Below are 21,614 nucleotides of genomic sequence, written 5' to 3'. Positions count from 1 at the left end.
CCACCTCCACGCGATGTTCCCCCTCGTACAATGGCCCGGTCCGCCCGATAGCGCGCCATCCGCTCCAGACGCACAGCAGCTACGCACTGTCCGGTCCGCAGAACTCAGCAGGCATGTTGATGTCCAGCGATCGAACGTCCGCCAGAAGAATGGAAGGCACGGCCGGGCGAGCTGGGGTGGCCGCCAGCCAGGCCCGGACGCCCAACCGGGGGAAGAATAGCAGGCGAGTCCGGCGACGCTCCAGGACGGCGCAGACCGAGCGCCTTTAATGTCCCCGCTTCAAAGTTCAGGTCGCCACAAAACTCGCTTTCGCCGATGTCGAGCAGAACCAGCCCGCCGCACTTGAAGCACAAGCATGTAGGTTAATTAAGATGTACGTGAGTGCCAAAGTTTGTCTAAATGCGATTGGTTAATGCTCCAGGACACGCATAACCCTGAGGATATGCAGTGTAGGAAATGGAAAGATGGTAGTTTCTAAATATCCCACGATAGAACTGATTAATTGAAATATTTTTATCATACTGCTATCTTTACTTATCACACTATATGAATTATGAATTGCTTTCAGTACTTGCTTCAAAACTAGAATAGTTGAGGATAAAAGAGACTAAATGCTTTGTTTTTGTCTTTTTATTAACTCAATGTAAATCCGCTGTAACAAGTGTAGTGAATGCCACAACTTTTTCACAAACTGAAGACTCACTCACAAACATGAACCCACAGTGTCCTTAAGCGTAGTACTGCAAGTTAGCCTTCTTTTTGGCTTGCACCTCCAGGATTCCCTCCATGTAATCCTCGTGGTTCAGCTCTGTGGCTCCACGCCGCAATGCAATCATACCAGCCTCCACGCACACGGCTTTGCACTGGGCGCCGTTGAAGTCGTCGGTGCAGCGCGCAAGCTCTTCGTAGTTGACGTCAGGACTGACGTTCATCTTGCGGGAGTGAATCTGCATGATTCGGGCTCTGGCCTCCTCGTTCGGCATGGGGAATTCGATCTTCCTGTCCAGACGGCCTGAACGCAGCAGCGCCGGGTCCAAGATGTCCACTCTGTTGGTGGCGGCAATCACCTGCACATGTGGACACAATGTTATTTTTGCTCTATTAGAATACACTTTTACAGATAAAAGCTATTAGGCTATTCAAAGTGATGGATTAAAGTGGCAGCCTTTTTCTTCTTAATCAAAACCCAAGAAGTAGCTCTCAGTTTCAGAAAAGTTTGTGAACCTAAATTTAAAGGCTTTCCTAAACCTAAAGTGGCTTCACTATTCTGAGAAGCATTACCTTGACTTGCATGTTGGGTTGAAATCCATCCAGCTGGTTGAGAAGCTCCAGCATGGTCCTCTGCACCTCCCTGTCTCCCGCCTTCTCGCTGTCAAATCTCTTTGTACCAATGGCATCCAGCTCATCGATGAAGATGATGGACGGGGCCTTCTCTTTGGCCAGGGCGAAGGCATCTCTCACCAACTTGGCTCCATCTCCGATGAACATCTGCACCAGCTGTGGGCCAGCCAACTTCAGGAAGGTTGCTTTTGTCTGAGCTGCACAGGCCCTGGCTAGGAGGGTCTTCCCTGTTCCTGGTGGTCCATACATCAAGACTCCTTTAGGTGGCTGGATGCCCAGGTTTTCAAATTTTTCCTTGTGGTTCATGGGCAGGACGATTGCCTCCACCAGCTCCTGGATCTGCTTGTCCAGCCCTCCGATGTCGCTGTACTGCTCCGTGGGGCGCTCGTCAACCTCCATAGCCTTGACTCGGGAGTCATACTCGGTGGGTAAGGTTTCCAGGATCAAGTAGGAGTCTTTGTTGACACCCACCAGGTCTCCGGGCTTCAGCTTCTCGGCGTCCACTAGCCCGATCACCGGCAGGAAGTAAGTCTGCCGGGTGGACGTCTTGATTACGGCGCATTTTCCTTTCCTCTGGGAGTCCAGGTCCACATTCGCCCCGTCTTCCTCTTGGTCGTTGGGGTCCACATCCAGCAACTCGATCACGTTCGACACGAGATACGGCAGGGTTTTGTTCACCTTTATCTTCTCCGTGTTTTCCTTAATTTTATCTTTCATAGCTTGCAGTTCGTGGGTCACCCTCAGAACTTCGCTCTTCATTATTTTGATCTCGCTGTCGAGGAGTCGAGTTCGCTGAACTATCTCCTCCGTAGACATTTTTAATACCTCTTCGCCGATTCCATCTTCCACTTCGTCCCAAACTGATTTGTCACTCAGAGACGCCATCTTGATTCTGTCTGCCGTGACCTCTGACAGCGGAAGATAAAACTTCCTCTTCCGCAAGTCGCAGACTCACAGCACTTACTGGATAAATCTGTGGGAGCTACGTTGAACATGACACCGACTGCACGCTAAAGACATTACGGTTGTGTGTCGACACCGCGTAAGTTGGCCGGTTTACTTGAGGGCTCATGCTCGTTTTTGGTAGGTTGAGGCTGCAGCACGTTTAGTGTAAAGAGTGGCAGTAGCTGTTGCTGCTAACTGTAGCTTGGCGGGCAGCGACCACCACCCGAGTCGAAAGCATAGATACCCTCTTTCAAACGTCGAAAGTAAAATTAAAAAGGAGTCCGAAAAATAAATACTCAAGAACATTCAAAATACTGCATGAGTACAGTAAGTAATTAAGTGTTTGATGTCCTTACTTCTGGCCACTGGTTGTAATTTTTATTCCCATGCGAACGTGTTCACGCAGAGTCCAACTGTCAGAGAGAAGAGCTAAGAGAAAGTACTAAGTGTTTCTTCTGTTCATCGGACACGCAACTAACCCTAAACAAGCTACCGAGCCTGTGTGTGCGTCTCTGCTCCTTTGGGTGAGGGGTTACGAGGATGGATCAGAACAACAGCATACCAGCCTTTCAGGGACTGGCCTCCCCTCAGGTAACAATTTCTAGTGAAACGATAGCTAATGTTTTAACTGTGCCCTGATGCTTGTAATGTGTTTTTTTTTTCCCTTTGATGCTTTTCATGTTTTGTGTGAAGCACTTTGGATTGTCCTGTTGCTGAAATGTGCTGTACAAATAAACTTGCCTTACCTAATGATGAATTGTGCCATTTCATCCTCTGTTTTCTTTTGCAGGGCGCCATGACACCAGGAATGCCTATCTTCAGTCCCATGATGCCATATGGTTCGGGCCTGACACCTCAACCTGTTCAGAACACAAACAGTTTGTCGATACTGGAGGAACAGCAGCGGCAGCAACAGGCGCAGCAAGCACAGCAGGCCAATGCAGGTACATGACATGAACATTTTTTGCATCCCCCTGGAGATGTGCGTTTATTTGGTGTAGCAGACAATGAACACGGGTAGTACAAACGCTTTCCTTACCTGTAAAGAGGTTCATAATGCTGAGAGAAGAAACTCTTTAACAGGCCTTCCAGGAACGTCGGGGCAGGCTCCTCAGCTCTTCCATTCCCAGGCAGTCACAGGCTCAACTACCACCGCGCTTCCGGGGAACACTCCGCTGTACAACAACACCCCACTGACCCCCATGACTCCCATCACACCAGCCACACCAGCCTCAGAGAGCTCTGGAATTGTGCCACAGCTACAGTACGTTTCAGAATGAAGGAATGTGTCCATGCTGGAAATAGAACTAAATAGAATCTATCTATGATCAACTATTTTGTCCATTGTTAAATCTCACATCCAACGTTTTGTCTTTTGTTACCATCAGGAACATTGTGTCGACAGTCAATCTAGGTTGTAAGCTGGACTTGAAGACCATTGCGCTGAGAGCCAGGAATGCAGAGTACAACCCCAAGGTAAATCTCATTTTGACTTCACTGCTGTAGAGGAGTGTTCCTCAAGCCTTATTGGGGCACAGATTTTACAATTAAAAACAAATCTCATCTCTGACCACAAATATGTATGTCACAAAATGTGTATATGCCGAAATAATGAATGACCTTGAAATCTGGGTCAGTTTAGTTCAACACAAAGCTATTCTGTTGTGTGGATTGCAACAGGTGGCTCTTCTGCTGTCTTGTGAAACAGTCTTTAATTGTTCTGCCTGTCACTCTACACCACTGGCATAGACTCAAGAACAAAATATTTTCTTTTTTGTAAATTTGCTGAACAATTAATGACGTGAAATTAAGGTCAGGAATCACTGGGAAAGAGTTACTTGTATAATAGCACTTTTGTCAATAAAGTTAAACTGCTTCCTCTGTTTTAGCGTTTTGCTGCAGTCATCATGAGAATACGAGAGCCTCGCACCACAGCTCTTATTTTTAGCTCCGGGAAGATGGTCTGCACGGGAGCAAAGAGGTTGGAAGAGATTATTTGTTGAAGTGCACCAAAACACTTTTTCCTATTCCTTATGCTGAATCTCTGCTCTTGTGTTCCTAGTGAGGAGCAGTCGCGATTAGCGGCCAGAAAGTACGCTCGTGTGGTGCAAAAGCTTGGCTTTCCTGCCAAGTTTCTGGACTTCAAGATTCAGAATATGGTGGGCAGCTGTGATGTGAAGTTCCCTATTCGTCTGGAAGGCTTGGTACTCACGCATCAACAGTTCAGCAGGTACATTTAAGTGGAACATAATATTTGACAAAATGAGCCAGTAAAGATTCCAGACAATGACAAAAAAAATGGACAACTTGTACTGTAGCATTAGATTCAAACCTAACAATTGAAGTGTTCATCATTTTTTAAACTTTCAACCATTTTCAAACGGAATTGTTTGATTTTCTTGCAGCTACGAACCTGAACTGTTTCCAGGCTTGATTTATAGAATGATCAAGCCCAGAATTGTCTTGCTCATCTTTGTTTCTGGGAAGGTTGTATTAACAGGTAAGAACTTTAGCAAACGTCTTTCATCTCGCTAATCTGGAGATATAGAAATTGACAGTTTGAAGACATGGTGGATTTGTTTTACCATTTCTTCTGCATTTGTGTCAAGGTGCAAAGGTGAGAGGTGAAATCTATGAAGCGTTTGAGAACATCTACCCTATCCTGAAAGGTTTCCGCAAGACAACGTAGACCCTTACCACCTTCCCCCCCCACTATTTTTTTCTTCTTCAATCTTTTTTAAATGTTTTGACATGACCTTACCAGTGAGCTGCAGTTCAGACAGTTGTCAAAATGTGAGACTTTTTTTTTTTTATCATTTTATTTACACTATGTTCACACGATCATTTCCACATTTGTTTCCTCTAGTTTTAAAGGGTTTTCAAACCCATGTACATAAGTCTGAAAGAAAATGTTAACTTTTTTGTGTTCAAGTGGTTTTAAATAGTTTTTTACATTGTATTTTTTAAATCAAATTCTGCTCAGTTATATACAGTTGAAGTAGTTTCTTTGATCCCTTTTATGCTAATGTTTCAATTTACAATGTATAATTGCGGGCAGATACTGGATTTGTGTGTTTGATTTTGGGGAAAGTTCTATCAAACCGTTCTTCAAGGTTTCTCTATCAAAAGTGTTTAAACGTAACCTTGATAAATTACAATTTAAATCACAGTTGAATTGCTTAATTTTTGATTGATCATTCGGTGGTTAAGGAGGTGATTTATAGCAGAAGCATCTTTTCATTTGGCCTGTCGGCTGACTGTAAAATCACAAATTTCTGTTGGTCAATTGAAAGAGACAGATAGTGTGCCTGCACTTGATGAGCACCCAGTATTGAAATGTTAGCGTTTGCTTTTTTTTTTTTTTTTTAAATACCCATTTGCTCTTAACGTGTTTCTAAAATAAGTTAAATGCTTTATCTGATGTAAAAAAATGCAGAATTGACATTTCCCCCATGTACAATAAATCTGTACATAGTGACTCTTCAGAAAGTGGCCTTTTTACATTTTAAAAGAACGAGTCTGATCATTTTCTCCATCCATCATTGCTTTTGTTTGTTTTTTTACCACTAAGCAGGTTGTTCCTTTGAACCGAACAAACTCCAGTCAAATTCAGTATCTTAACTATGATATATGTGTATATTGATTGGGTTTGCTGAAAAATCCAGGTAGAGTAATATAGGGAGATAAGGCACACGGTCTTATGCTTGGTTCACTAATCAGTAACTAAGAAAGCTGTACAAACGAGCAAGGGATGGAAGCACTGTAAAGCATTTGAGAATGTGGACAGACTGGACTCACATTCATAGCAGTACAAAGGCACTTGTGATGCTGAATTCACATTTACACAAGAGGTCCTTCAGTTTCTGATAGTTTTGTTCCAACAGCAGCGATGTACTAACAAACTTACTCTGTTGCATGCATTTCATAACCTCAAAGTTTAGGTCAGTATGAGCTGTGCGGTAAAACAAAGTGCCGCTATTATAAAATGAATATTATTCAAGGCAATAGAGATGTTATGATTGTTTAATTTGATTTTGCTGATCTGTGCTAAAGTCCTGCTTCCAAATGAACTCAAGGCAGTATTGGTCACCTTGGTTACAGCTGACAGAGCAGGTGTATATAGCCAGAGTCCCCCAGTCAATACTGGCACCTGTGGAGTCCACACGCAGACTGTTCAGAAGCTGGGGCATCACCTTGATAAGTGCACACAAAACCCAAAGGTGAGAATTGGAAGAGGGCTAATGAACAATTTTAACATAAAAGAAAAATTAGCGGGGAAGAAAAACCTGAAATTCAAAAGTCCTCTTGGCGCCACAGGTGCATGCTGGGATATCTGTATCTGAAGGAATATGCTGTGAAGTAACCCACAAAGGAGAGCCACCCCGGCTGTAGCGCAACACCTGTACAAACCAGGGGAGAAAAAAAAAGTGCTCAAGCAGTGAGGCCTTTGTCTAACATGTCACTAGAGAGAGTTTTAAACCTGCTGAGGCTCAGGTGCAATCTTTGTTTTAAAGCGCTGGAATACTTTGTTGTCCTCAGTCTCATGCATTGCCATGTCCTCCAGGTCAGTCTCTGCTAGCACTGAAATCAAATGGAAAAACCATTGTGAATCCTCAGAATATTAAATTATACACATTCACGTCTCAAGGAGCAAAATGGTCGTCGCGTGTAGGAAACAGATGTGTCCAGAATTCAGTCAACTTGTTTTGCGATAAGAGTTGTAAAAAAATAAAAGGCCTAGACACGAACGCACATCCATCTTTAGTGCCAGGTAGAACAATTAAAGGTTCTTCCACTAGGTGTCAGAAGATAATTAACCTGTGTATGTCAGTTGCCAGTCCTGCAAAAGAATGTGTTCAACTAAACAGATTTCATACTGATAAGTAAAAACGAGATCATTATTCCACTTTTTAAAATATTTTTGTTTGGTGGCATGCCATGAGAGTTATATAATAGTAAAACATTTTCCTTGTGTTGGGAAACAAATCTGAATAGCATCTGTGGCACATTTGTGCAATATGAAATTATGGAAGTATGAAAGTGTTTACTTTCTGTCAAGGAGGAACAGTCTGCACTGGTCTGAGTTACTCCCATCTCGTCATCTCCTTCGGCACGCTTGTCATTATCCTCTTCCTCTTCTGGCTCGGTTAAAAGTTCAAACTCCGGGAAGAGAAACGGGGAGGCGGTCTGTTCTTTCGAGCTGCCGCACTCCTTCTTGTGCGTGTGCTTCCAGTGAAGCGTCTGGTGATGCTTCCCACAGTATGTGATGGCGTGGCAGCGAGAGCAGGCTTTGTTGCCGGGGCAACCGCACACCCAACACAATTTCACTCCAGATGCGGGCAGCACGCTTTGGTCTGGGTCAAAATCACTGGAGGGTTCATCCTCTGAAAATTAAAGAATTAACTACTGAGCCCACTTGAACTCTTGCTCATCAAAACAGTAGCATCTACTGATACACGTTAACCTCAGGAATTCCAATGTGGAACGAGTCAGATTCTCTGAGCAGTATTAAATGTGGTCTAAGGTTTTTAATACTCCAGTAGACTCCAGTTTTCACTGTCACGTCTGACTGCTATCCAAAGTCCCTTTAATTTAATAAAGTAATTTATTTATTAATTTGAAATGCAATTGTCATTTGAAAAACTTGAAAGGTTGTTTCATATTATTGCTCACAAAAAAGTTCCTAAATAGAATGAGAAGATCATTAATGAGCGACATTATGAGTTGACCAGTTTTCCAAAGTCAGTAACTTTTCCCATTTCAATCCACAAACCTGGTGGTGGGTCGTAGGAATAGAATTCATTCCTCCGAGGCAGCTGACTTCTGAAAACTACAAGTAAGCATAGTCATTACTCTGGGAGGCGATCAACGAGGTCCTAACCCGACAGCATCTACGTACCTTTCACACAACGGCTGTCATTCTGAGTGTAGCACTCTGGAGTTTTACAACAGAATACAAAGAGGGTTCTGTGGAAACTTCTGTCCTGACCGGTGATTGGAGCGTACACCTGAAGAAAACATTGACGAAGGTTGATCCGCGGTTATGGTTTACATTACCATCATATGTGAAATTCTAATGAGGAAAACAAAATCTCCACGTGGTCCAGATCTGCCTCTTGTTTACTAACCTGCACCAGAAAGGCCATCGGCAGGCTGCATGTCTCGCACTCTAGTCGGGCCAGCGCCGGCGGGCCTCGCTGGCAAAGCCATGCCGGCTTGCCGCCGACTTTGCTGGGAAACTGCGGGGAGCGAAGCCTCCAAGGCTCCGCGTCGTCCAGGAAACCCAAAATGACATCTGAGGAAGACATGACGTCTTTTTGCTACAATAAAAACTGGAGTGCGTTAAACCTGAACCACGGCACTTGTCAACACATCTGTGACCCACCACAGAAACGCGTTCGTGTAGAAACACGAATCATCCTTTATGTTCCGCTATCAATGCACTCCCATGGAATGATTGTGATCAGTGATCGCGCTTACTATAAATGTAAATCTTTATATTAAGTGTGACCAGAAAATGTCCATATAATTTTAACCATATCGTGATGACAGCTATAAATTTTGACAGGCTAATATTGTCAGCTTCTCAAATGTTAGAGGGCTAACTAGGGGTAGGGGGGGGAATCGTATTTATTTATTTATTTATTTATTTATTTATTTATTTATTTGTTTATTCAATCAGTCTGGTTGTTTTTAATACAAAATGAGAACATTTATATACAAATCAGCTGAGTGGAAAATAAATCGCTCTCGCCTCTCTCTCTCTCTCTCTCTCTCTCTCTCTCTCACACACGCTCAAGCGCAGGCGCGCGCGCGCACACGCACGCACACATTGCAGTGATGTCATTTGAAGGGGAGTTTGGGACTTTGGGTCGGACCAACACTTTCATTGAATCTCTCCCCTTTCAAATGGACGCGAAGTTTTGAAGAAGGCAAAATCATGTAGCTTTAAATAGACACGTTGTCATTTTGAGACCAGGAATAGTTCAAGGCGCGCTCGCTTAGTCATGGAAAGTTAAACAAGAAGAGTTAAAGCGTTCTCGCCCAGAAGATAGCAGAAAAATGGGCGAAGCGAAAAGCGGCCGTCGCCCCGCCGGCACCTCTTCGTAGGGCGGCTCCATGTCCCCCTCCTCGCCGTGCCAGATGCCTCCGAAGACAGCGCCCGTGTCTCCTGCTCCCCCCGTTCCCCCGAGGAGGCTCCGGGGTCGGGACGGTGGCTCGGGCAGGACGCGGCGAGCCGGAGGAGCGGAGAGGAGGGTGAAGTGTGTTCTGGTGGGGGACGGAGCTGTCGGTAAAACCAGCCTGGTGGTCAGCTACACCACCAACGGGTACCCCACCGAGTATGTCCCCACTGCCTTTGACAACTTCTCGGGTAAGATGACGATTTTAACCTGCTCCACAATATATTTATATTAGGCGTGTCATGAGAAAAGTCTGACAGTAATATTTCACTTTTTCACGGGAATATATTTTTGGGATATACAATGAAATAAAATCGTCAAAATAGGACTAACAATCAAAGTGGGACCTAATTAATAAAGGGAAATAACAATGCTGGAGATTGTGTCGGTTTAAGATCAGAAAAGACCAGCTTGCAATGCCAGTTAGCTAATTTAATGTCAAATAACAGTTTGACTCATACATTTGTAAATCTTAAATGTCAGTGTCTCACCAGCCTTACTGCGTGTCATTGGGCAATTTTTCCCTCAGCTGGAAATATTTTTGAAGGGGCCGTCTGAATATAAGCATGTTTTGATGTTTCATGCTGTGTGTTTATGTTTGTAGCGGTTGTCTCAGTGGATGGGCAGCCAGTCAAACTCCAACTCTGTGACACAGCTGGGCAGGTAATGGACCCCCCCCCCCCCCACACACACACACACACACATACACACGCTTCCTGTAGCTTTATTTGTAATCAAGACAATGCCCTGACAGTGAGAGGAAAACCGCAATCCGTCTTTCTTTTGTTCCAAAGTCTTTTTAAAACTCATAGATTACAGTCTATCTTCCTGTCGGCTTCTAATTTTGTATGAACACGTCACAAAATCCTGCATGCATTTTAATCGAGAAGATTTGAGGCTTGGTCTTTCTCAATACACCAGCTGATGATGTGTGCTTTTGCTTGGAATTTATTCTCTGGCTTGGCGTTTGCAGCTGTTTGCCTGACTTCAAGTATCAAATAGCACCGTAGCATGCTGAGTATTCATCGTGATTAGCTCAAAGAGGAGCTGTGCTAATCAATCCACTGTGACCATTGAATGGACAAAAAAAGAAAACATCATTTTAACAATGCTTTGTGTCAATCTACTGAATGTGATCTGTGAGTAGAAATAGGCCACAGTTCTTTCTCAAATACCAAAGGAGGAAGCTCATCATCATTGTCACCTTCCTCCTCTTCCTCCATCTGTTCCTGCGTTTTCCTCTCCTTGTCAAAACACCCCTAAAAGTACTATTGCACTCGCGTGTGACCACAATGACCACTGCTGTAGCTCCTCGCCTCTGAGTGATGTTGTTTGGGTGTCCCCTCCTCTGCAGGATGAGTTTGACAGGCTACGCCCGCTCTGTTACACCAGTGCTGACGTCTTCTTGCTGTGCTTCAGCGTGGTCAGCCCTGTCTCCTTCCAGAATGTCCCGGAGAAGTGGATCGCCGAGATAAGGAGGCACGCCCCCTTCGCACCGCTCGTTCTTGTGGGGACTCAGTGTGACCTCCGAGAAGATGTCAAGGTTGGGCCATTCTGATCAATTAAGTTCAGTTCCACCAACTGGCAACTAGGGAAGTTTGATAACACATTAATAGCATCAAAGGTCCCTGGGTTGCCGTTGGTAATTTGATGTTATCAAGTCATAGTGAGGTCCCTGATTGACACGGAAAGTTATAACAGTATTTTTCTCTATAGATTTTGATAGACCTGGCCAAGTACCGAGAGAGGCCAGTGGATCCAGCGGACGCTCGGGAATGTGCGGCTGAGATCGGTGCGGTAGCCTACGTGGAGTGTTCGTCACTGACCCAGAAGAACTTGAAAGAAGTGTTTGATACGGCTATTCTGGCCAGCCTGCAGAACCAAAGCTCCCAGAAGCACTCCAGAGGAAAACAAAAACGGCGAACAAAGCAAATGCAGACGCCTGACAAGATGAAAAGTTTGTCCAAGTCGTGGTGGAAAAGGTACTGCTGTGTGGCGTGAAGCACTCCAGAAACTTCGAGACAAACCTGAATTCAAACCTTCTCCGGAGTGTTGATGGAAACCAAAGTTGCATTTGTCTTCTCACGTGGGACATTTCCGCCTGAACACCAGTGTCTTTCAACATGCACTAAAAAAACAGAGGACATTTTTGTCCTGGATGGTCTGACTGCAGTATGAACATTTGCTGGGATGTCTATTTTACCCTATTGGATCAGTGGATGAGGCCCTTTCAATAAGAAGAGAAACATTGTTGAGGATTTTCATCCTCTGTTGGAATGTGAAGAGATTAGGTCTCGTTCAGACCACCGTCTTTCAGCACCTGAGTTGCACAGTGTGTTTACATGGTGTTGGAGCTCGGTCCAGTTATTTGATTAGTGGAACTGGACGTGCCTGACAGCGATCGCACCAAATAGAAACTCTGCAAGTCGCAGCATGTAAACAGCACATAGAACCAGACCAAAGTAAGACCCCTGTCCAATGTCTTTAAAGACAACCAGATGATAGTGGACCAGGTCATTGGTAAGATGGTAAAAGTCTTAAATTGTAACAGGAAGTAAGTTGTTGCCGTTGCATCTTTGTCGGGGATCTTCACGCTGACCTCTAGTGAAGATAATCATGAATCCTCTGCTTGTTGGCATGCGCTTGACCATGACTCTCATCCATTTCCTTATTTAGACATTTTGATTATCAAGAGATCATCGCTTCGGTTCGGTTGCCAGGTGCAGAATGTTGAGGCTTTCTTTATCTCTTGGATTGTGGCACACCGTATGAACAAAAGTATGCGAACATTCCATAGATAGGAAGTGAACATGGAAGAAAATTTGGAGTTAGGCCCGCTTATACTCTTCTGACAGACTTTTACAAGCTGTTGGCGTGTGTCTCGGGATTTTTCTGTTCATTCATCAGGCTGTGAGATCAGCAATGTTGGACCTGAGAGCGGGCCTGACAGCTCACAAGCTCTTCATCCCAGCAGTGATTGATTCCTGTATGGGGTTTGCATGTTCTCCCCGTGCCTGCGCGGGTATACCCCAGCTACTCCGGTTTCCACCCACATTCCAAAAACATGTGTGGTAAGCTGATTGACCTCTCCAAATTGTCCGTAGGTGTGATTGCGAGCGTGAATGGTTATTTGTCTCTATGTGCCCTGTGATTGGCTGGCGAGCAGTTCAGGGTGTACCCAGCCTACCGCCCAAACACGGCTGGGATAGGCTCCGGCATGCCTGCGATCCTCGTGAGGATAAGCAGTTCAGAAGATGAATGAATGAATGAGTGTCCCCACAAAGTTGGAAACAGAATTGTGCAAAATGGCTCGGTATGCTTGTAGAATTAAAACTGTCTACCAAATAAATCCCCATCATATGTGTTTAATTACTCTTGTTTGTAGAGTATGCCATCGTCCGCGTCTACAAAAGAGGTGACAACTGCCCTGTAACTTCTCCTGCAACCCATTGAACTCCATGTTGTAATCCAAAACACAGCGAACCAAAGCGTGCATCATCCACACCTTCTTCTGTGCATTGTTGATACAAAAGGAAGGTCAAAAGCCCAGAATTGTTTCTTTTCTCCAAGGTCCATTTGTAAAAACAGGTCTTTGTGTTTAGTGTGTCAGCATCAGAAGGAATAAGGGTGTGTGTAAGTTTGTCGTACGGAAAGATTTATAACCGCGTATTATTGAAAGCACATGTAAGAAGAAGGCAAGCGTGACGACCTCGGAATATTCTTAATGTGTCCATCTGCACAAATTAAGATAATATATTAAGATAGAGTAAAACGGATTATTTTAGTGTCGGAGTGCCTGTCGGAAAGCTCTATGAAGAAAAAGCCCCGACCTTTTCCTTTAGCGCAAGACAGCAAGCTTGGTCACAAGATGTAAATCAATATTGACAAAACCAAGTTTCGATTTTGGTATCAAGCTGTGATTATATCATCGGAATTGTTTGGTCACTGAGATGTTCCGGCTGCTGATGAATGGCTCCTCTGTGTCCATCCTGATAGCAATACATTGTTTGTGGATGGGGAAAGGACGCACAAAGAGGCCTGTCTTGCGCTTTATGTGCAGACTCGCAGAATGACGGCACATGGAAGTAGGCCAAAGGTCACGCAGACCCTCTGCTTGCTTGACAGTTTCCCTTGTCCGCTTTTTCTACTTTTACTCAGATGATGATTTAAAAAAGAAATGATTCATATAGATTCAATGGTGATTTTAGATTGTTTATACTTGATTGTTTTTTGGCATTTAATCAACCAAGCAAACAGATCGTGTTCATGTTCCTCACAAACCTCTTGTGGAAACTTTTTTGACCTATGTGCTCACAAAGTATGACGTTTGACAGTTTCGGTGATTACTGTCAAATACCATCATAGTGACAAAATGTCCTACGAAGGACGGTGTGATCCACTTGAGGTATAAAAATATGTGTGTGATTGCTCTCAGATTTACAATATGGAGTTATGACTCAGACTTGAACACAATGTTGTCCCTGTTTTTTTTTTTTTTTTTAGCTCGCATACTGAAGCAGGCTGCCTTGATAGATGTACGCATGTACTCCATGTAGACAACGGATGTTTTCTTTATTTGTCGTGAAAGCATTTGGTAACAAATATAACATGTTGCTGCGATTGTTTGCTTCAATCAAAGATGTTGTACTAAAGTTTTATACTGAGAAGTAAAGGACATTTGCCATATTACTTGCGTGGTTTGAAGATTTTGTTGATATGATAAATAACGGTGTGATAAGAGAATGTGATGCAAACACTGCCCCCCCATAAAAAACAAAAAAACTCTAAGATGACCCTGAACCCACCATTTCATGTGCAATTGACTCTGGTAATGTTTTGATTTGGGCTTTGTGATAACCAAGCAGAACAACAGCCAGCTGATGCACATCAGGAAAGAGCAGACATGTTTTATATGAGGAGCATAGGCAATAGTTCTGCATCTCCCAGCCAGATCACTGTAAACACTCGCCCCTGCCAGAAACTCTCCACAAGTTATGCAAGCGCTTTATTTCGAAAGATGTCATGTGAGACTTGCTTAGTGGCTCTGTTCTTGGGTGCGGTGCAGCAGCGGGCTGCAAATTAATTCTGTCTGCGAACCAACCTGGCCCCTTGGCATTGCCGTGACGTTGTTAAGGTTGGGTAAGATGTTCAGCTTTGAAGCTGGACAATTACACTATTGCGTGTCTAAAGTCACAGGATTCAGGCTGGGGAAACCACCGTTAGCCACAAATAAATCTTGCACTTCTGACGTGTGTGGAGTCTAACTAGAATATTATTTACAAATTTAACTAAACAGTCACGGATTACTCACGTGGTGTTTCATAATTATATAGTGCATTTTTAGCAGGATTAAGGTTTGACCAGACGGTGCAAAACTCTGCCAAAGTCAACACGGGTTTTTTTGTTGATCACCTCACAGCTGTTATTTTGACGTAAGCTATTTGGTAGACGTGTTATTGCCTTGTACTTTTTGTTTTTAAACAACAACTATAGCGGTGACAAAAGGAATTTATGCCCAAATGTGCCATCATCAAGAATACTTAAGGACTTAGTTATCGATTGCATGTTATTCTTTTTGGACATCAAACTGTGTGCTATCCAAACAATACAAAACTATTTCATTTCCACAGAGAAACAAGAAACAGATGCATGTCAGAAATTTACATTTTTGTTTTGGTGTTTATTGCTGCAAGATGTCACTTGTGAATATACGCACGAAAAGTTAAAGTGTGTGTGTGTGCTTGTAGCCTGCGTTTGTGTAGAAAGTGAAAGGAGTTTGCACATGTCCACAAGTTTGCCTTAACCCCTTGATACAAAATTATTTGTCACGGGCTCTCCCTCAATACTGCAATGCCACAAACATTTTCCCTGTTCTTTTTCTTATCACTGTTCCGATTCCTGTATGTCGTTATGAAACTCTCCGCTCTCTGCAGACCATCACCTCATCCATTGAGTGCTGTGTGTGATCTCATCCGTGTTTGCATGTGTGTTCAGAGTTCACATAGCACGCCATGTGACATTTACACAGCCAGGAAACAGTTTAAGGCGTACACTTGAAGCATCCCTCCTCCCCCCGACCTCTCCTGTCTCATCTCCCGACACGTCTCCTCCCTTGCGGACGCCTACGACAGCTGACCACTGTGTTTACATAAGCACATTAGTGAGCCACATCACACTGTGGACATGACTGCCAGGGTCAAAATCCATTTCATTCTTCTGACCACAAACCCTGTACACAAACAAAAATAGAATTTAGCAAACAAGTGTTTTTTTTACAAAAAGTACATGTATAAATAGAATAATATATTTAAACATAGTGATTAAACTTCATTTAAAACATCTTAATTATTTTTTAAATTATTAATTTATAATTATTATAAATTATTAATTATTTCATGTTCTCACTTACTAGTTTAAACATATCTTCAAACAAGGTGCTTGTTTCAAGCTGTTTATTTATCACCCCCAGTTAAATTTTACTGTTAAACTGACATGTAAAATAAGAGACACAGTCCTTTTAACCACCAGTTCACCTAGTGAATGTCTGCTAGCTTAATAAAAATAAATAAAATGAAATGATTGCCTAAAAATCCACAATTTAGCCGGGTCATGGGCTTTAAGCCCGGAGAGCACTGTGTAATTTATTTGATTAGACATAGATTTATCTCCATCCAGCTCTCTTTCTCTCTCCTCCTCCCTTGTACTGTTCAGCTGTGTCTCATCTTGTTTTGTCTGTCTCTTAGTTTCCTTTTTTCAGTTCAGTTGGGATTTGTTGTTGTTTCATGCTTGCTTCCTGCGTTCCACAAATGTATAGGCCTATGTGACCTTTACAATGCTGTCTCAGTCCCTCTCGACTTTACTTGGGTCAAGACAATCGGGCAGCTTGGAAAACACATTCGGAGCATTTCCGGAGAATAGTGATAGGACGTTTGTATCGGGTCTGAAGAGTATCTGATTGAACGAGCCTCTCTGTGTAAGAATAGAGGAGAAGATGACAACTCTTAGTAAAGACGCCCTCAGCGAATAGACCCAGCTGGGATTGGAAAAAGCAACAGAGATCAGAAATGACATCACTTAGCTGACCCTTTTCTTTAACAAAACATGTTTCTGTCGATGCGTACTTCAGTTCCAAAAACATTTAATAAAGTCTTAGTTCATGATGTCATGGTTATTGCTCGGCATAAATTACAAATGTTTAATGATATCGCCTTATTAGTACAGTGGATTCAAAAAGTCCTGATGGGTTTTCGTGATAAGGAAAAAAGTGTGACCGAGATAAATCATTTAAAATTTTACACCATGTATGTGACCTATAATCTGTACAACTCAATATATTTTTATTAAATAGCTTTTCAGAAGTAAAAAAAAAACCCAGCCAAGATAAAGCAGTTGCATAAGTGTGCACACCTGCTTCGAGTTGCGGCTGTGTTCACAATAATCCAAGATACTCATTAAAAAATAGTCACCACCACTCATTAACCACAAATAAAGCTCAGATTTTTATCAGGCTTTTCTTTCATTCTCAGACAGCTTCACCTTGACTAAGGCCAGAGTTCCAACAGAAGAAGCCCGAGCATGATGCTGCCCCACCACACTTCCCTGTAGGTACGGACCGGACCGGTGTTGTGTTTACACCAGACACATTCCATTGAAAGTTTGGCCAAAAAGTTCATACTTGGCTTCATCACATCGTAACAAAATCTCCTAAAGCGCATGTGAGAAAATGTGTTATGGCATGTTTTTGGAATGTGGGAGAAAGCCGCAGGATCTGGAGAAAACCCATGCAGGCACAGGTAGAACATGCAAAATCAGGAAGGAACATGCAAAATCAGGAAGTAGCACACATTAAAATCCCAAACTTCAGAGCTGTGAGACTGTTCGAAGCACTAGCCCACTGCGACACACTAAAATGACCTAACACTGCTCTGGGACTGAAATTATGTAATAATCTCTGCTCATAAATTATGAATTCCATCATTTTTTTTACAGTACGTGGCAGTGACTGATTTGTTGGGACAGGCACGGCTATTATCTAAAAATCATAAACATCGTTCTTCTGTGAGCTAACGCGTCACCAGACTGCACTCCATATGATTCGAGAGCTGCATGCTCCATTTCCGTGTCAAGGCTGCTTGTCAAACTCATTTTTTTCACGGGCCGCATTGTAGTCATAGCTTCTTTCGGAGGGCCATTATGACTGTCAACCCAAATAAATGTATGAGCACCTGATATTATATACAGTAAAAGCTACCAAACAAACTGACAAATAACTCGTTTTCAAATCAGATGAGTAAAAACTGGTCAAATGTTAAAAAAAAAAAAAGATATTAAAAGTGAAGACAATTTGCAATTCTAGTAATGACACGAATTTGATGCACAATTTGTCTTTGCGGGCCACATAAAATGATATGGCGGGCCGTATCTGGCCCCCGGGCCTTGAGTTTGACACCTGTGTCACAGCTGCGGCCGCCGTTTTCAATCAGGTCACGAGGCAATTTCCCCCAATCACAAGCTCTTATCCTGACAATCGATTACCAAACCATGTTTCTATTCATGACTACAGATTGTGTTGCCAAGTTAATACTTTTTCAGTGTTACAAGACTCTCGTGAAAAACAACGCTGGATTATGTGTGACATGTGACCGTGGAACAGCTGCGCTTTCACTCGTACAATGGGCACATATCGCTGAGGAACCAAATACTCAAATTAATGTTCCTTGGCGTTGAAGCTCCCACGGTGACAGTGGATGTTTTGTTTAGCGATGCTAACAGTGACAATGTGTCATGATAGAATTCAATTCGCAACGTGGCTCTCAAGAAGATTGTTTCTGGAGCCGAAGCCAAGTGTTGAGGTGACAATATCTGGCCGAGAAAGCTCAACTTTGCACGTTCCACATCCAGAGAACGCTCACACTGCATGTGACGTTTTAGCCCATTCCACCAGCGTTGGGTAGGTTTTAATAAATCAGGATTTTTCGAGATAGTATTTTATTTTGTTTAGACTTTTGGTTTGTAACATTTGAATTAATTTTTAAAGGGAACTCAACCGGAAATTATTTATATTTATAATTATATTTTTTATTATTTATATTTATAATGTGTTCTGTGCAGCCTAACTAGTCAAAACACAGTGTTATGATTAATGTCTTGTTTGTGGAATATGAATTTAACAGGCAAAATCCACCTGTTTTTATCCATTTCATAGGGCGGCCATTTTGCCCCTTCCCGTCGACTAAAGATGACGTCACAGTTGCGCAAGGTTCAGGTAACGACCAATCCCCTGCTCATCATTTTTGTGAACTGAAACTGGTGATGCTTCTTACTTCGGTGAACTGCAGATTCTAAATTGTGTGACTAAATTTGCCCTTGGCAAAAGCGGGAAAAAAAAGGGATGAATAAATGGAAGAAAAAGAAAGTTTTTTTCCCATGCCCATGTGTGACTTGCCACAAATGTAAAATTGCCTCTAGTGCAGCCATATATTTTACTTGAAAAGTATCTTCTCTTATCAGTCTGTGCTGGAGTGAGTAAGAGAAGTCTGAGTGAACCCATATTGCCAGCAAAAGAATATTTTTTTTTCCAAAAGGCTCCAAATCTACTCCGTGACTAAGTAAATAAAAGAGATAAAGAGGGGAGGAAAGGCCGTGACGGAATCATGTGCAAATGATTACAAGTGAAAAGGGAGAGAAAATGTTTTTAATCAAATGTTCTTGTCTCACAATGAAAGGCATCCCCTCATGTGGCATAAAGCGTTTTGTTTTTTTCTTAAGTGTGGTTTCAGAGCATTTGTTTTTGTTTGAACATTTAATACTTTTTTGAACATGGCCCTTTATCTGTCACCCACTAAGAATAAAACATGCTTATGGTGCAAAATGTGCAAGAAGTCATGGGAACAGGACAATGAAAAAAAAGTAAAGTGATGTAATCTTGTAGCAGTACATCAAACAACTGCTTGTTATGTCTGAGTGAGTGTAGGCCAAGTATGTGTTTGTATTTGTACCTGCATACACAACTTTGTCCGCCTGCCCTCCTCCCCCCTAAATCTAGAACTTCAATGCAAAACCTGAGGAAAATCCTAGACAAGAACATCATAGCACATACAGTGCTTTGAATTTATCATACTATTATAAAATTTAAAGTTATTTTTTTATATATATATACTATCTTCCTTGGTTTTTTGGTTCTTTCAAACATCACCCTATATTTTCAAGCTGGCAGAGTTGGAATTTATTTCAGAAAGCGGTGGTGTTGCAGACAGTAAACAACTCTTATGTTATGTTGGGGTTATTTACACTCAGCAAGAGGACAAAATATGCGGGCTGGCGTAACATGTTACTGGTTCGTACATGAGAATGAGAGGAAGTGACACAATGAGAACAGACAAAGGCATCACTCCGGATGGAGAAGAACAGAGAATGCAAGTGCGGGTTAAAAATGAGAGGAAAAACTGAGGCAGTAGAGTAGAGGGAAAAAGGAAGAGATGTAGTTTTCCTGTTTTACATCGGTGAATGAGACACACACACACACACACACACACACACACACACACACACACACACACACACACACACACGGCTATACAAGGGATGTCTGGAGCTGACATGTTCCGACATCCTGCCAGCAACAGCTGACAATGGCATGTTAGCATGTGTGTGTGTGTGTGTGTGTGTGTGTGTGTGTGCGTACGCACGCGTGTTTAGGCATGCAATATTTTGCTATTTAAAGAAGATAAACGTGACACGTATGACTTGTTGTATGTTAAGGTAGATAGAGATCAATCAATGCTTTGTTTGGCTCATTTCAAATTTAAAGAGCAACACCAAATGCTTTACATTGAACTCAAATGCAAAACAACAAATAAATAGAATTTCCATGACATCATGCTTTTTAATGAGAATGCGCTGGCTTCGTGTCATGTCTATTTCAACCATTTCCCGGTTATCATTGTTTCATGTGAGGAGTGCGTCCCGAAATTTGCCTTGTGAATGAACGCCATTTTGTCAACTCATTAGCAAATTATTACTATTAGTTTTTATAATTTAATTCAATGTGTTAATTTAGTTGTTTTTCTGTGCAAACTTTAAAAAAAAATTCTAAAACACTGATGAACATTATACAGTTAGTTTTTTTTCCATGAAAAATCATGGAAATCCAAGAAAAATGCAAAATATGAAAAACTAAGTGCATGCACCGTAATAACATAGCAGGAATGCAGATCAAAGTGGCTCTGAAAAGCACACTCTATGCCAAGTCATTTATTTTCATTCCCATTTGATATTTTGACTGCAGGTCTTCGACTGCTGGAATGTGTGTGAACGTGTATGTGTCTGTGCTGAGGTGCGTGCAATGCGAGTGCGACGAGCGCCGGTGACCAAAAAAGACTTGGGATCATGATGAATGCTCCCACTGTCTAACTACAACCTGCTATTGTGGTCTACAGCACACTATATTGGACCGTGCCCCCCCAACACACACACAGATATGTGCAATTCTAGGTCTGCCCCACCACACACACACAGCTGGACATTGAGTTACAAAGTAGCCTTTCGTAGCATTTGTATATTCTCAATATTTCACTGCCTGGTGCATCTTCAACATTTTTGTGGTTTTCAAGATACTTTTGGCCGTCTTCAGTGTTTGAATTTACTTTGGACTGTGGCAGCACGGCGCACTCGTGGTTAGCACATCCGGACTTCCTTTGTGGAGTTTGCATGTTCTCCTCATGCTTGTGTGGGTTGTCACTGAGCACTTGGCCTTCCTCATACATTCCCCAAACATGCTTGTTATGTTTATTACAGACTCTAAATTGACCATTAGTGTGAATGTCTGCCCAACCACTTGCCCAAAGTCAGCTAAGATAGGCCGCTTCAGCTAACCTGTGACGCAAATGCGGATACGCTGGAAAGAAAATGGATAGATGATTCATTACTACAAAGAGCAGCATTACATTCACACTGCCCCTCAAGGTCTTTCCCACAATTTGGGAGTCCCTTAATTGTATCAATGAACAAAGCCAGCTCAATGGGTCCACCACTAAAACTTTAATCTACGTTGTGAGGACAAAAAAACATCCTGCCCTAAGTCAAGCGGAAGTGCGTGTGTGTGTCCATGCTGACGTTTTTAGAATCCAAGGACAGTACATTTCCTCT

General features: G+C 42.6%; 4 protein-coding genes across 4 annotated transcripts; 2 read left to right on the top strand and 2 right to left on the bottom strand.

Annotated features, from left to right (window-relative positions):
- Nucleotides 1–615: 615 nt before the first annotated feature.
- On the bottom strand, nt 616–2,256 carry psmc3 (proteasome 26S subunit, ATPase 3). The gene is made up of 2 exons (XM_037247081.1): nt 1,282–2,256; nt 616–1,067 (listed from the first exon to the last, which is right to left on the bottom strand). Exons 1-2 carry the CDS (start codon nt 2,224–2,226, stop codon nt 729–731), a joined length of 1,284 nt encoding a protein of 427 aa, XP_037102976.1. The 5' UTR covers nt 2,227–2,256; the 3' UTR covers nt 616–728.
- Nucleotides 2,248–5,764, top strand: LOC119120306 (TATA box binding protein). Its single transcript, XM_037247083.1, has 9 exons — nt 2,248–2,383; nt 2,693–2,877; nt 3,077–3,230; nt 3,370–3,550; nt 3,675–3,762; nt 4,176–4,267; nt 4,349–4,516; nt 4,692–4,786; nt 4,896–5,764. The coding sequence occupies exons 2-9, from the start codon at nt 2,827–2,829 to the stop codon at nt 4,973–4,975; spliced, it is 909 nt and encodes a 302-aa protein (XP_037102978.1). The 5' UTR covers nt 2,248–2,383; nt 2,693–2,826; the 3' UTR covers nt 4,976–5,764.
- Nucleotides 5,637–8,697, bottom strand: pdcd2 (programmed cell death 2). The gene is made up of 7 exons (XM_037247082.1): nt 8,415–8,697; nt 8,186–8,294; nt 8,060–8,116; nt 7,335–7,670; nt 6,767–6,867; nt 6,573–6,686; nt 5,637–6,479 (listed from the first exon to the last, which is right to left on the bottom strand). The coding sequence occupies exons 1-7, from the start codon at nt 8,592–8,594 to the stop codon at nt 6,300–6,302; spliced, it is 1,077 nt and encodes a 358-aa protein (XP_037102977.1). The 5' UTR covers nt 8,595–8,697; the 3' UTR covers nt 5,637–6,299.
- A 410-nt stretch (nt 8,698–9,107) lies between these two features.
- Nucleotides 9,108–14,156, top strand: rhoua (ras homolog family member Ua). The gene is made up of 4 exons (XM_037247084.1): nt 9,108–9,658; nt 10,072–10,130; nt 10,822–11,010; nt 11,184–14,156. Exons 1-4 carry the CDS (start codon nt 9,406–9,408, stop codon nt 11,466–11,468), a joined length of 786 nt encoding a protein of 261 aa, XP_037102979.1. The 5' UTR covers nt 9,108–9,405; the 3' UTR covers nt 11,469–14,156.
- The last annotated feature ends 7,458 nt before the right edge of the window (nt 14,157–21,614 follow it).

The sequence above is a fragment of the Syngnathus acus genome, chromosome 3, assembly GCF_901709675.1.
Source record: "Syngnathus acus chromosome 3, fSynAcu1.2, whole genome shotgun sequence".
Lineage (NCBI taxonomy): Eukaryota > Metazoa > Chordata > Actinopteri > Syngnathiformes > Syngnathidae > Syngnathus > Syngnathus acus.
Note: the sequence above shows the minus strand (reverse complement) of the source record. Positions and strands in the feature narration are given on the sequence as shown.